The following is a 14795-nucleotide window of genomic DNA, read 5'->3' on the forward strand; positions in this document are numbered from 1 at the left end:
TGTGGCTATAATCTTAGCAAGGCTTGGGAACCAGCGATCGGGTTAATCAAGAGTAAATCGAGCAAACGTATAGTTGTGACGACCACGGCGAACAGAGCCATCACTCCGACGTCATCTCAGACGCCGTCGCAATCTGTTCCACCGCGCGACCATGGCGCGGGGCGCGGACGGCGGAGGGAGCGCGCCGCGGGCGGAGGGTATTTAAATCAGCCGCCGCCGCGACCGAACCCAGTTCCCTCTGAGCAGCCATAGCGTACGGATCTCCGTGCCGGCACGTTCACAGGAGCTCAGTCCGTCAGTTCACCTGATGATGGCGACATGTATGATCGCCGAAATATTGTGCCCGTTGGACACTTTAGACCGGCAGCACACCCGTGGATATTTTGAATAGTACAGTGTTGTTATACACTGTGCTGATGCGTTCCGAACTTAAGTGATTTTCTGTGGCTAGTGTCAAAAATGTTCTATTCCATATCAATTTTGAAGTCATTTTTGTGGCTACACAGATTGACAAAATTCTTATAATTTTTATATTGTGCAGCTGAGGCATCAGTGTAGTAATAGATTTTAGTGAGCTTTGTTTGAGTCAACAAAAAGTCAATGTATGTTCAAATACACATATTGCAAGTGATCTGAAATAATGCAACAACAAACAGTTTACAACATACCCCCCATTATCATAATAAGCTATGAAAGCTTGCAAATTTTCCCAGCGAAACACCTGAGCAGCATCTTGAACAACAAATTAATAATTTCATAGTTCTTTGGAACCTAAAATGGGAAACCAAATTACAGGCTTGGCAACTGGGATGAAGAAACCCACCCATGGCTGGTATTGCATGAACCCTGTGGTGTTGGGGTTCCCACTTCATGTTCTTGAATGGGTAGTGACAATCTCACCATGACCAACATAATATAGTGAGATATTACTAGTCAATTTAAAAATAGAAATTACATGCAATGAAATATGGACAACTGGTTGCAGCAATGTAGCCTGTTGCCATGGTACATTCCCTCAAATTTGTCAGTCATTTTCAAGTATTGTTAGTGCACATTACGAACTCAAACATGATTTTCTGTGCGCTTGAAAACATGTTCTTCCAACTGTGATTAGTTTTGAAATCAGTTGTTGGAAACAAATTTTCTGGCAGCAAATTGAATTCCATTTACAGAAAATATTTTTGAACTGTACTGTGGCACATCCACTATGGAATGCCAATGGCCAGATTCTGTTGGCCACAAAATTCAAACACCCTCAGCTCCACTCGAAGTTGGGCAGGGCCAAGAGGTTAGCAAGTAGACCATCAGGGGGCAACACCGGTGGCTGCACCAAAATCTAAGTCCGCAACCCAGCCAGTCACTAAGGTGTAGTACTCTAGACATCGAGGGTTTAAGCTTTCCTGGGGGCAATGACATCACCAGCCTGGAACCAATTATCTTCACCAGATCTGCCGCCGTTGTCACTGCCCAGATCACCGTCAACCGCCGCTCTTCAGCCACACCGTCATGCCCCTGCGGACTGGACTCTGCTAGCTTGGTGCATCTAAGCTTTGTCATCATTTTGGGATTGTAGCCAGGAACAACTACTTTTTCACTACTCGCGCTAGACACGGACTTGGCGTTCACAATGAATGTGTTCCATAGTCGGAACATTAACTTTTGTTGTACCAGTAATCTCATCCAGCAAGGGCTTGATTATTTGTGTTCCAATTATTGACATTTTGTAAGACTGTGTTGTCTAGTATAGTGTTCAAGAATAGCTGTTGTTGCCACAGTAAATTTTCTGAAGAAGTATTTAATATCTGTAATGTTAATTGATTCATTTTGGAAGATACTTTGAGAAGTATTTTTTGTGTTGTTGTTAATATTTAGCTGAAGACTCAAAACTGGGCACATTCAACACAGTTCTATCAAAAAAGATGTTTCCAGTTTAAATTCCGTGTATCGGTTATGATGGATATAATAAACTGATTTTGTAGGAATTTGGAAAGCAGTATGTGAATGACAATGTTTTGTGTTGGAAAACCTTATGTTGCTTGGTTGTTGTATCCAAAGTTTCATGTTTAACATGCCTTTATTTAATGAGCTGTAAGAGCCAAAGTCAAAACTTTATTCACAGTACGATTTCTCCAGCTACTTTGTCTCAATTTATGTAGCATTGATAGCACATGTAAGAAATTAAACCCACTGTTCTGAGGGGAGTCAGGGAGCTTCAAACACATTGTCTTGCACAAAACTTGTTTTGGAGCTTTAATAGAAAATGGTATTTGTAAAAGAGGAGTCACATTTTCACTGTTTGAAAAAGTCATCATCTTTTTGACAGATTTGTAAATTATTAGAAAATAGCAGGTGAATGAAATTTTATATTCCACATCCTTCTGCCATGAGCTAGTGCATATTAAGTTTCATGTTCTACATTCGTTAACTCTACAAGATGTAAGCATTTTAAGTTCACATTTTTTTGTTCTGTGATTTTTGTTTGAAACTTCGATTCAATTTATGTAGCATTGTTAGACCATATTGGATAATAAACTACACTTTGCTTTGTGGTTCAAAACTACGGCCTTCCTAATGAGCCCAGTTTGGAGAGTTTTATAGAACACTTTTTTTTTTTGCAGACTCATTTGAAAATACCACCTTTTAGACCATTTTTGCAAAATCTTCAACTTTGCACTTGATTTATTAACTGTTGGAAAGTGGTACAAAAATGAACATTTATATTTGAAAATCTTGTTTTTGTCAAATTACTACATTCCAAGTTCACCGTCATCATGTCTTTAGTCTTTGAGATATATGAAGACAAACTTTGATATTTTTTGGGTGATTTTTGCCTAAAATTTCTCATTGAACATCACTCATAAAATTCTTTTCACTTTATTCTTAAAACAATGCATAAAGTTGTACAATATGGCCAAATTTCATTTCCTTCAACAAACTATTGCCCAAGATTAAAAAGCTGTCACCGGAAAGTCACGCCTGCTCTGCACAATTTATGCGCAGAGTTAAACAAATGACTATATCTCGGCCAGTATTGCTCCTAAAAATGTTAAACTTCCCCAGTGTTCATTGCAGATGCGTGAATGTTCACATCAAATTTCACTGAAATCCATGACCATCAAGCAGGAAAAAGCTCTGAAATTAGAGAATTTGACATGGAATGACCTCTTTGTATGTTCTTGTAAGTCCTTTTTGGTAAACAGTGCATAGTGTCCAATTGTTTATTTTAGACACGATTGTAGCAAAAGTAAATTATAAAAGCAGTGTCTTAAATTACAGTTTAATGATATAATCTCTTGAAAAGAGTTTGGGTAATTTGCCCTCCTTTTTTAAGAAAAGCTAGTTTTTCACGCATCTCATTGTTTATGATATCAAATCTTCAGAACTACATGTCATATGACAATATACTTTTACAGGTACACTCAGTGGTACATGTGTATACTGTCAGCAAATTGTGTTGTGAATTAAGTCAGTAATAAAGAGGTCATAAATTAAAATTTTGTGATTGTTGCTGAAGTTTTACCGCATGAACGAAGAATATATAGGAAGCGATAAACTATTTTGTATGATTATTTTGTGTTTAATACTTTACTTATTGTGGTGAACCTTTAACACAAGATTGTACCTCTTAATGAGTAAATTATGAAAATATTTTAAATTTTTAAATTCAGTCACTGATTACATGCAACTCAGAAAATCACTTTCTTGCAGCCTGCAACTGGATTTGAAGACAGTTTTGATGGTTCAGTAATATAGATGGCAGTTTATGTACATGCATATCATTAGGACCATCTGGTAATTCAGGTTATTAGTTTCCTTCATGGACAGTTCTACTTACACCTCTCCTTTTCAAGATTTTAATGCTCATAATACATGTATTTTTAAGAGCACTTTTGGTCCCTTCACTGCTGGTATGTAGTTTTGTTCATCACTACTGTTCTGTGGAAAGCAGCCAAACATCCTCATTCCAGCAATTTCTTTCCAGAAAGTGTTTAGTTTCAAGAGCTCTTGATGAAAGGATGCTAAATTAAATCCTAAAAAAGCTCATTGGATGCTATACATAATCTTGTTAGCAATCTTCAAACTAAAGGACAGTGTCTAGGATGTGACTGATCGCAATCAAGTCTATCCATTCCATTTCTCTCGGGCAAAATTGGAAGCTAAGAGTGCCAGAATTTAAAAACCGGTGACAATCGCTTCAACATTTGATGATCACACAATGAACTTTGTAGTGAATAATGCTTTATTATTGAAGGTAGCACAAGAAAATTGAAGCTGTAGTTCAAGAATTCAGAATGACAAATAACAAGTCCCTCAAACATATTGAAGTCATTACCAGGATTTATATAAAAATGGTGATCGACCATAGCTGCTCTGCAGCAAAACATAGACAGTGCCATGTGTCTGTAGAACATTACACTGATAGTACTGCTACTTTCAGTTTTCCTCTAATGTCATATTGACATAGAGGCATTTGGAAGTTTAACTCCAAAAATAATATGTTATATAATTACCCTTTGTTGATTTGAGAATTGGAATAACTTCCACTGAAATTGATGATGCTCTGCACCAGGCCACAACCAAGTCTTGTTCATTATTTTGCATAAAAATCTACTTTTTAGTTTGCAGAAAAATTAAGGCTCAAGGAAAGTTAGTTAGGTCTCCACTAACAAAATTATAGCTACCCATTACCACAATATCACTGTACTTTATATAAAGATCAGCTTGTAGGAGGAGGTCAGAACATTACAAATAAGGAAATTCCTTTGTTGCATTCCACATGGGTTCAAGAGGGATATCAATTCACTGTCTATAACTTGACCACAATCGAGCCAACTATGCTCTTCAGAGCATTCTGGAAGCATTTTACTTTTTCCAGATTACATAATCATGTGCTTGGAGTGACAGCACTTTGACAACTCTACCAGTGCATTTGTTGATGCCTTTGAATCTTGATGCAATCCTTCCTCATGAAATAATAATGTATTTATTTCGTAAATTGTACCTTATGTTGTTTCAATTGACATGAATGCTCTATTGCTTTTAATCCAATGTGAGATACTCATTTCAATGACAGTGAATGATACACAATCACATTGTTCATCAACTGCTGTGTATAGGGGCCCCTCTTCTCACTTTGTGACACCAGCTAGCTGCCTGGTTGCTTTATAATTTAGTCATATCAGTTTGTCTTCTGAGATAATACAAAGTGAATTCAGAAAGTTTTGCACAGTCGTCTCTAATTTTTTTTTTTTTTTTTTTTCAGGAGGAGAATGAAATTTTTTGTGAATATGCTTGGAACATTTAGCTACACATTGAGCCTACTCAGTGTAGCCTCCATCAGCTGTTACGCATCTGGCCCAACATTCTTTCCATGATGTAAATGCACTTTGGTAAAATTCTGGGGATTGACTTTTATACCATTGCTTGACACAGGAAATAAGGTCTTTCTCACTATCAAATGTTTTACCACGCAGGTGGGCCTTCAGATGACCAAAGAAGTAAAAATCAGACGGAACCAAGTCTAGACTGTAGGGAGGATAAAGAACAATTTTCCAACCCATTTCCCTGATTTTCTCCTGTGTCATAACGGCTGTATGGGTTTTGGCATTGTCATGGTGTAGCCTGATGAGCTGACCCTGAAGCTGTGGTCTGTGGGTCTTAATGGCCTGTTGCAGCTTGTCCAATGACAAACAGTAATGGTCCCAGTTAATTGTGGAGCCAGGTTCCAAAATGTCAATGAAAATGACACCACACTGATCCCAGAAGAAGGAGGCTATCACCTTTCGGCCTGCTGTTCGTGGAAGTCTTGGTCCCTTCTTCTGAGGGGAACCCGTATGACGCCACTCCATGGATTGGGTTTTGCTCTTAGGTTCGGTCAAAAACAACCATATTTTCATCCAGCGTAATGACGCCGTCAAAACACTGTTTCCTTTCTTCAGTAAAGGTCTTCATGAGACTGTCGCACACATTTTTCCTCATTGTTTTCATTTCTCTTGTCAATAATCTAGGCACCCAATGTGCACAGGTTTTTCTGTACCAGTGATACCAAAATTACCCAATGACAAACAAGTCATTTCAGCAAGCTGTCATGTTGTCTCACATCTGTCAGTTTGGATGATTTGATCAATGGTCTCCTTATTCACATCACTCACTACCGTCGATAGTCTATGACATTGTGGATTGTCCAGTACAGTGAAATCCTCTTCTTTAAACCTTTGCAACCACTGCTGGATACTGCTGCGATCCACAGTGTCCTTCCTCTAAGCAGGGAGCAACTTCCTGTGAATCGATGTGGCAGAGTCATCGCCGGTCTTGAAGAGGAACTCAATCACCGACCGTTGTCACAACCTGACATCTACTTTTATATACCAACTTATAGCTAAATGTTCCAAGTGTGTTCAGAAAAACTTTCATTCTCCTCCTGCAAAAAATAAAAAAAAATTAGAGACAACTGTGCAAAACATTTTGAACTCCCTCTGTACTTTCACAAATTCTTTTGTTCTACTTGAGGACATTGTTTTACACATTACATTTTAATTTAAATGTAAATGTCCAAATTACATTTTGCAAATGAAATAAATTGTGTAAAGAAGGCTGTTGTTTACAATGATTGTTTTGTACTAGAGTGGTTAATGAATGGAGTGTTTTGTACTAGAGTGATTAATGTATGGAGTAACTAATATAACATATTAAATAAATAAAATATCATAAATGCAGAAGACCATTATTTGTCATGACATATCCATTGACCGTGAAAAATATTACAATCACATTTACAGACAAACTGATGCAGAGCTGCCATTTTCTTAGGGTAGGAAGCAACTTGAAAAGTAGATTTTCTACTAACAGGACATTCAAAACTAGCAGTTTGTTGTATTACTTGTGGTTTGGAATAGCAGGCTGATCACAAGTTCCATGGTGGCTATTAATGTTTTTGGAATGTATTACATTATTTACATCCATTGAGTGTGCTAAAAGATAATGTTTACAAATGGGAAGATATCTGTTGCACTGTATCTGAGAATTGTATAAAATTTTCTGTTAGACACTACTCTGTACTGAGAAACATTCCTTTATGCTTTTATCTTATGATTTCCCATAACTGAAACAGTTGTTTGTCCTATTACTATGCAAGTGTTAGAAGACTGTAGTCATTAATATTTATGCAAGTGTGTACTGAATTATGACATCATCTACCATGTCATAAACATCCAAATGTTGCTAGAGAACAGAGCAAAATCAGGAATTACTTATACACTCATGCATTCTGAGTAGTTCTTATCATAGCTTTAATTTTGTACCTGTAGCAACTTACTTGTCTTTGTTCATAAAGTACTTGTATATGTTATGTACAAATAAAATTTTAAGGCTTTAATCTGTGTTGGTTTTTAGGCTTTCCCCACAGTTTTCAGTGCTGGTTTGGATATTATGGAAATGTACAGGCCAAAAGCAGATAGAGTGAGAGCATTCTGGACGGCACTGCAAGACATGTGGCTGAAACTTTATAGTACTCCGTACCCAACTGTTGCTGCTATAAATGTTAGTATGATATACTACTGTTTTTCATAACCCAACACATTTTTTTCCCATTCTGTTAAAACCAAACAACTATGTAATTTTATTTTGTTCAAAATTATCATGATAATAGTACAGCCTTTTCTGTTCTAAATTTTTACTTCTTGTTGGAGCTGTGATTACAGTGTTTTTTTTTTTTTTTTAAATATAAAAACCCAGGCTTACATGTACATATTGCTATTTCTCTTATACACACAGGAAGATAGTGTGATTTGATTGATAGAAGTAACCTAAAAGAGATGAGATGTCTATCTGCAACAATTTGTAAAAGTACCTTTTCAAGTGTTTTCCTCAGTCTTGTGGAAAGTTGCTTATCAATATCCCAACTCATATATTGCAGTCACAAATTCATACAATGAAATATGAATTCAAACTAGTTAAAATGTTACTGGACAGGCTCCAGTACTACTTCACATTTGATGAAATCTCTCTCTGTTTATCCAACTAGTCTTCATCCAGACAACTGAAAAGCAATGAACAGGTAACAATAAAGAAAGAGTAACAAAGAATGATAATGAGATGTGGTATTAGTGAAAAGTGTGTGGAAGGAGGAACAAAAGTTGAATTATATTATAAAGCATAAGATATCTCTATTCATTTTTAGTGTAATCTCCATCACTCATTATGCACTTTGGCAATGTCTATAAAGCTTCTAGAAGCTGTTAGTGAAGACCTCTTTTGGACACAATTGAAATATTGTTTAGCATTGACATCTACAGGCATACTTCTCAGGGTACCATACATTGCATGATGGGATTACCTTGTGTCACTATTACCCTTTCCGGTTCCACTTCCAATAGAAAGAAGGAAAAACAACTGTTTAGATGATTCCATTCAGACCATAATTTATCTTATTTTCATGGTCCTTATGCATTATGTATATTGAGTGCAGTAGAATCATTCTGCAGTCTGTGGCAAATACCAGTTCTCTAAACTTTGTTAATAATCTTTCACAAAAAAAAAATTCTTCTTCCCTCCAGGTATTCCTAGTTGAGTTCATGGAGCATTTCTGTAATATTCGCACATTGATCTAATTCACTGACAACAAACCTAGCAGCATCTCTGAGTTTCTTCAATGTCCTCTTTTAAGCTGACCAGCTGGGGATCCAAAACACTCTAACAGTACTTAAGGATGGTCACAAAAATGCTCTTTATGTGTTCTAGATTATAAATGGAGCTATACTTTCCCACAATTCTCTCAATAACCTAAAGTCACCCATTTGCCTTCATTACAACCAACCTTGTGCACTTGTTCAATTTAATGTTGCTTTCCAACATTACGCCTATATATTTAATTGACCTAACCGTGTTAAGCAGCACAATTACAGGTTTGTTTTCCTACTCATGTGCATTAACTTAAATTTTCTCTTATTTAGAGCTAACTTCCATTCATCACAATGTACAGAAATTCTGTCCATCATCCTGTACCCTCCGACAGTCACTTGGCAATGATACTTTGCTGTACACTACAGTGTTGTTAACAGGCAGTTGCAGGGTGAAGCTCACTCTTTATGTTGTATCGTTTTTGTACTTAAGAGAACAAGACAGTTCCATCATAGTTCGGTAGGGCTTTTATGATGGTACCTTTGTCTCTGATGAACCCTTGTCATTCAGGGAGACACAGTCCAACTACTTAAAAAGTATGAGTTATATATCTGAAAGTCTATTCAGTATGTGTGCAGTGTGGCACTGTCAAACAGATTTCTAGAGATCTACATCTACATCTACATGATTACTCTGCAATTCACATTTAAGTGCTTGGCAGAGGGTTCATCGAACCACAATCATACAATCTCTGTATCATTCCACTCCCGAACAGCATGCAGGAAAAACGAACACCTAAACCTTTCTGTTCGAGCTCTGATTTCTCTTATTTTATTTTGATGATCATTCCTACGTATGTAGGTTGGGCACAAAAAAATATTTTTGCATTCGGAAGAGAAAGTTGGTGACTGAAATTTTGTAAATAGATCTCACTGCGACGAAAAATGTCTTTGCTTTAATGACTTCCATCCCAACTCGCGTATCATATCTGCCACACTTTCTCCCCTATTACGTGATAATACAAAACGAGCTGCTCTTTTTTGCACCCTTTCGATGTCCTCCGTCAACCCCACCTGGTAAGGATCCCACACCGCGCAGCAATATTCTAACAGAGGATGAAAGAGTGTAGTGTAAGCTGTCTCTTTAGTGGACTTGTTGCATCTTCTAAGTGTCCTGCCAATGAAACGCAACCTTTGGCTCGCCTTCCCCACAATATTATCTATATGGTCTTTCCAGCTGAAGTTCTTCGTAATTTCAACACCCAGGTACTTAGTTGAATTGACAGCCTTGAGAATTGTACTATTTATCGAGTAATCGAATTCCAATGGATTTCTTTTGGAACTCATATGGATCACCTCACACTTTTCGTTATTTAGCGTCAACTGCCACGTGCCACACCATACAGCAATCTTTTCTAAATCACTTTGCAACTGATATTGGTCTTCGGATGACCTTACTAGACGGTAAATTACAGTATCATCTGCGAACAACCTAATAGAACTGCTCAGATTGTCACCCAGATCATTTATATAGATCAGGAACAGCAGAGGTCCCAGGACGCTTGTCTGGGGAACACCTGATATCACTTCAGTTTTACTTGATGATTTGCCGTCTATTAACTACAAACTGCGACCTTCCTGACAGGAAATCACGAATCCAGTTGCACAACTGAGACGATACCCCATAGGCCCGCAGCTTGATTAGAAGTTGTTTGTGAGGAATGGTGTCAAAAGCTTTCTGGAAATCCAGATACACGGAATCAAGCTGAGATCCCCTGTCGATAGCGGCCATTACTTCATGCGAATAAAGAGCTAGCTACGTTGCACAAGAACGACGTTATCTGAAACCATGCTGATTACGTATCAATAGATCGTTCCCTTTGAGGTGATTCATAATGTTTGAATACAGCATATGCTCCAAAACCCTGCTGCAAACTGACATCAATGATATAGGTCTGTAGTTCGATGGATTACTCCTACTACCCTTCTTAAACACTGGTGCGACCTGTGCAATTTTCCAATCTGTAGGTACAGATCTAACGGCGAGCGAGCGGTTGTATATGATTGCTAAGTAGGGAGGTATCGTATCAGTGTAATCTGAAAGGAACCTAATCGGTATACAATCTGGACCTGAGGACTTGCCCGTATCAAGCGATTTGAGTTGCTTCGCAACCCCTAAGGTATCTACTTCTAGAAACTCATGCTAGCAGCTGTTCGTGTTTCAAATTCTGGAATATTCCATTCGGCAGTTCCATCTCTTACCAATTTATGAGGTATGAATCTCTCAATTGCTGTTGCTGCTATATCTTTGAATTTGAGCCACATCTCGTCTACATTTGCATAGTCAGTTCGGAAGGAATGGAGATTGTCTCTTAGGAAGGCTTCTAGTGACACTTTATCCGCTTTTTTAAATAAAATTATTTTGCGTTTCTTTCTGGTGGATTTGGAAGAAACGCTATTGAGCCTAGCTACAACGACCTTGTGATCACTGATCCCTGTATGAGTCATGATGCTCTCTATTAGCTCTGGATTGTTTGTGGCTAAGAGGTCAAGTGTATTTTCACAACCATTTACAATTCGCGTGGGCTCGTGGACTAACTGCTCGAAATAATTTTTGGAGAAAGCATTTAGGACAATCTCGGAAGATGTTTTCTGCCTGCCACCGGTTTTGAACAAGTATTTTTGCCAACATATTGAGGGAAGGTTGAAGTCCCCACCAACTATAACTGTATGAGTGGGGTATTTATTTGTTACGAGACTCAAATTTTCTCTGAACTGTTCAGCAACTATATCATCAGAGTATGGGGGTCGGCTGTTAGGTATAACTTCCATCCATACCAATTCGCACGGAGTATCTACTTCGACTTCACTACAAGATAAACCACTACTGACAGACACAAACACTCCACCACCAATTCCGCCTAATCTATCTTTCCTGAACACCGTCCGAGACTTCATAAAAATTTCTGCAGAACTTATTTCAGGCTTTAGCCAGCTTTCTCTACCTATAACGATTTCAGCTTCTGTGCTTTCTATTAGCGCTTGAAGCTCAGGGACTTTCCCAGCACAACTACAACAATTTACAACTACAATTCCGACTGTTCCTTGATCCAAACACGTCCTGTATTTGCCATGCATCCTTTGAGATTGCAGCCCACCCCTTACTTTCCCGAGGCCTTCTAACCTAAAAAACCGCACAGTCCACACCACACAGCCTCCGCTACCCGTGTAGCCGCCAGCTGAATGTAGTGAACTCCTGACCTATTCAGTGGAACCCGAAACCCCACCACCCTATGGTGCAAGTCAAGGAATCTGCAGCCAACACATTCGCAAAACCGTCTGAGCCTCTGATTCAGACCCTCCACCCGACTCTTCACCAAAGGTCCGCAGTCGGTTCTGTCAACGATGCTGCAGATGGTGAGCTCTGCCTTCATCTCATAAGCAAGACCAGCAGCCTTCACCAAATCAGATAGCCGCTGGAATCCAGAGAGAATTTCCTCAGATCCAAAGCGACACACGTCATTAGTACCGACATGTGCCACCACCTGCAGCTGGCTGCACCCTGTGCTCTTGAATGCATCTGGAAGGACCCTTTCCACATCAGGAATGACTCCACCCAGAGTGCACACTGGATTTCTTCCCCTCCTTAGCCGCCATATCCCTAAAGGGCTCCATTACGCGCCTAACATTGGAGCTCCCAACTACCAATAAACCCACCCTCTGTGATTGCCCGGACCTTGAAGGCAGAGAAACATCTTCTGAAACAGGGCAGGCAGCTGCATCTGGCTCAGCCAGAGACAGTACCTGAAACCTGTTTGTCAGACGCACCGGGGAGGCTTTCTGATCAGCCTCTGGGGACGTCTTTCGCTGCCTGCCACGCCTTGGAACGACCTCCCAATCAACCACAGGCGAGGTCTCAGCCCCACTGCGGGCAGCAACCGGGGCAACCACAGCGGCAGACCGATCTGGGGACAGACGGGACAAGGTTGACATCCCCGTGATACCCAAGTCCGGCTCCCCACAGTGGTGCCCATTGGCAACAGCGTCAAGCTGGGCGATCGAAGTCAGTGCCACCTGCAGCTGTGAGCAAAGGGATGCCAACTCCGCCCTCATCTGAACACAGCAATCACAGTCCCTGTCCATTCTAATCGATGTTGAACTATAGTTACTGAAACAAGAGTCCATGCCTAGATAACACAAGGGAAAAAAGAATGTATGAACTAACCTGTGCAAATGCCTAACGACTGCGCTACAATCTGCCTGAATCTACGATTACAGTAACTTAAACTCGAAATTATACCTCCTATATGGAACTTACACACAATGTAAGTAAGAATCTACTAAGTAAACACAGAAAAGAAGCTGTATACGTATCCTTCTGCACTGTCAATGTGCACCAATTGGGAGCTCAGGCCACATCTGGCAAGATGGAATCTCCAGAATGAGATTTTCACTCTGCAGCGGAGTGTGCGCTGATATGAAACTTCCTGGCAGATTAAAACTGTGTGCCAGACCGAGACTTGTACTCGGGACCTTTGCCTTTCATGGGCAAGTGCTCTAAAAGTATGGTAGACCAATTGCCTGCGAAAGGCAAAGGTCCCAAGTTCGAGTCTCAGTCCTGCACACAGTTTTAATCTGCGTGGAAGTTTCAATATGGAATCTGGCTGTCCTTCATCTGTGGTTTGCAGTATATCATGCGACCAAGGGGCAGGATGAGTTTCATGTGAAGACGCCTTCTAAATCTGTGTTGATTTGTGGAAACTAGCTTTTTCTCTCTCAAGGAAATTCATTATATTTGAACTTCGGATATGCTCAAGAACTCTGCAGCAAACTGAAATTAAGGATGTTGGTCTGTAATTTGTGTGTCTCTTTTTTTTTACGTTTAGAATATATGGGAGTCGCCTGCACTTTTATTGAGACACTAAGGACTTTGCACTGCGAGAGAGCTTTGTAATAAATGCAAGTTGAGTAAGGGACCAGTGCCAAAGAGCTACTCTCTGTAAAACCAAATTAGGTTTCCAAACCAAATTAGGATTTATTTGTCTTCAACTCTTTCAGTTGCTTTTCAACAGCAGGGGTGCCTATTTATATCTTCTCTACATGAGAGTTTGTGCAACAGTCAGACAGTGGTATATCTATATGTCCTCGTGAGTGAATGATTTTTAAACACAAAATTAAAAACTTCAGATTGGTGTAACATGCTTTTTTGATGTCATTTGAAATATATAATATAGGCATATAGGCATTTTCCATATCAATTCAGGCAGGCTAGGAAAAAATCTTACCTTCATAGTCTCGGATGTTATTGAATTTAGCATATGTTAAAATAAAGGACTTAGTACGAAACACACATTTTTTTGTTTTCTCCAAAGAAATTTCTGCTCAGACGTACAGCCTTCAAAAGATGACACTGCGAATACCATTTTGAAGATGCGAATTTTGGAAAAAATTTTAAAATGCTGTATCTCTGGAACAGTTCTAGATATTTTGGTAGTTTTTTATTTGAGTGATAATTGCTTTATGATTACAAAGAAATCCTCCATTTGGACTTGTCTGTCAAAGTTATTTTACTACAGCATTCTGAACTTTTTTTATAATTTATGGATTTTTTTTTTTTTTTCCAAATGCCAATTGATAAAATTTTGATCCTTTTTTGTTGATTAGTACCATATAGCTTTACATTCCCTGAAAAGGAGAGCTTCCACTTTTAGGTTGAACAGGTTTTATAAACAGTTGAAATTTTTACCATATGTAAAACCTGTTTTATTAACACAGAACAGGCTCATAAAAATCAAAACCTAGCTGTATTTAACATAATTTTAGTTTTGAAAGATGAGTAAGAGACTCATTTTCCAAGCATTTTAAACAGTTCCAAAATGTATGTATGTGACAGGTCCAAAGACTTAAAGGTTTCAATTTATACAACTTCTGTGCACTCTGTTTCGTGCTGAAGTTAGCCAGTCAGTGAACAAAAAATGTGTTACACTGATTCAGTATCTTTCTTTGATACAGTGATGCATTCCTGTTGAACTAGTAGGTACTGGAGCACTTAGTCTTCAAAACATTGTGAACAGGAAGTGAGCACTGATGGTGTTGTTGCTGTCCTTCAGCTGCAAGCCTATATCCAGCAGCTGGTCCATGTGGTATCATAAAGTTCACTGCATATTCTCTGCAATC

The 14795-nt window shown here is 38.9% G+C and overlaps 1 protein-coding gene across 1 annotated transcript in view; it reads left to right on the forward strand.

The window, feature by feature from the left end:
- Positions 1 to 14795, forward strand: part of LOC126473265 (enoyl-CoA delta isomerase 1, mitochondrial-like) — a 73829-nt gene that overhangs the window by 15188 nt on the left and 43846 nt on the right. The window contains exon 4 of the mRNA XM_050100217.1: positions 7393 to 7539. Within this exon, the coding sequence (XP_049956174.1) occupies positions 7393 to 7539 (147 nt within the window). The remainder of the gene's footprint in view (positions 1 to 7392; positions 7540 to 14795) is intronic.

This window comes from Schistocerca serialis, chromosome 4, assembly GCF_023864345.2.
Source record: "Schistocerca serialis cubense isolate TAMUIC-IGC-003099 chromosome 4, iqSchSeri2.2, whole genome shotgun sequence".
In the NCBI taxonomy this organism is placed as follows: Eukaryota; Metazoa; Arthropoda; class Insecta; order Orthoptera; family Acrididae; genus Schistocerca; species Schistocerca serialis.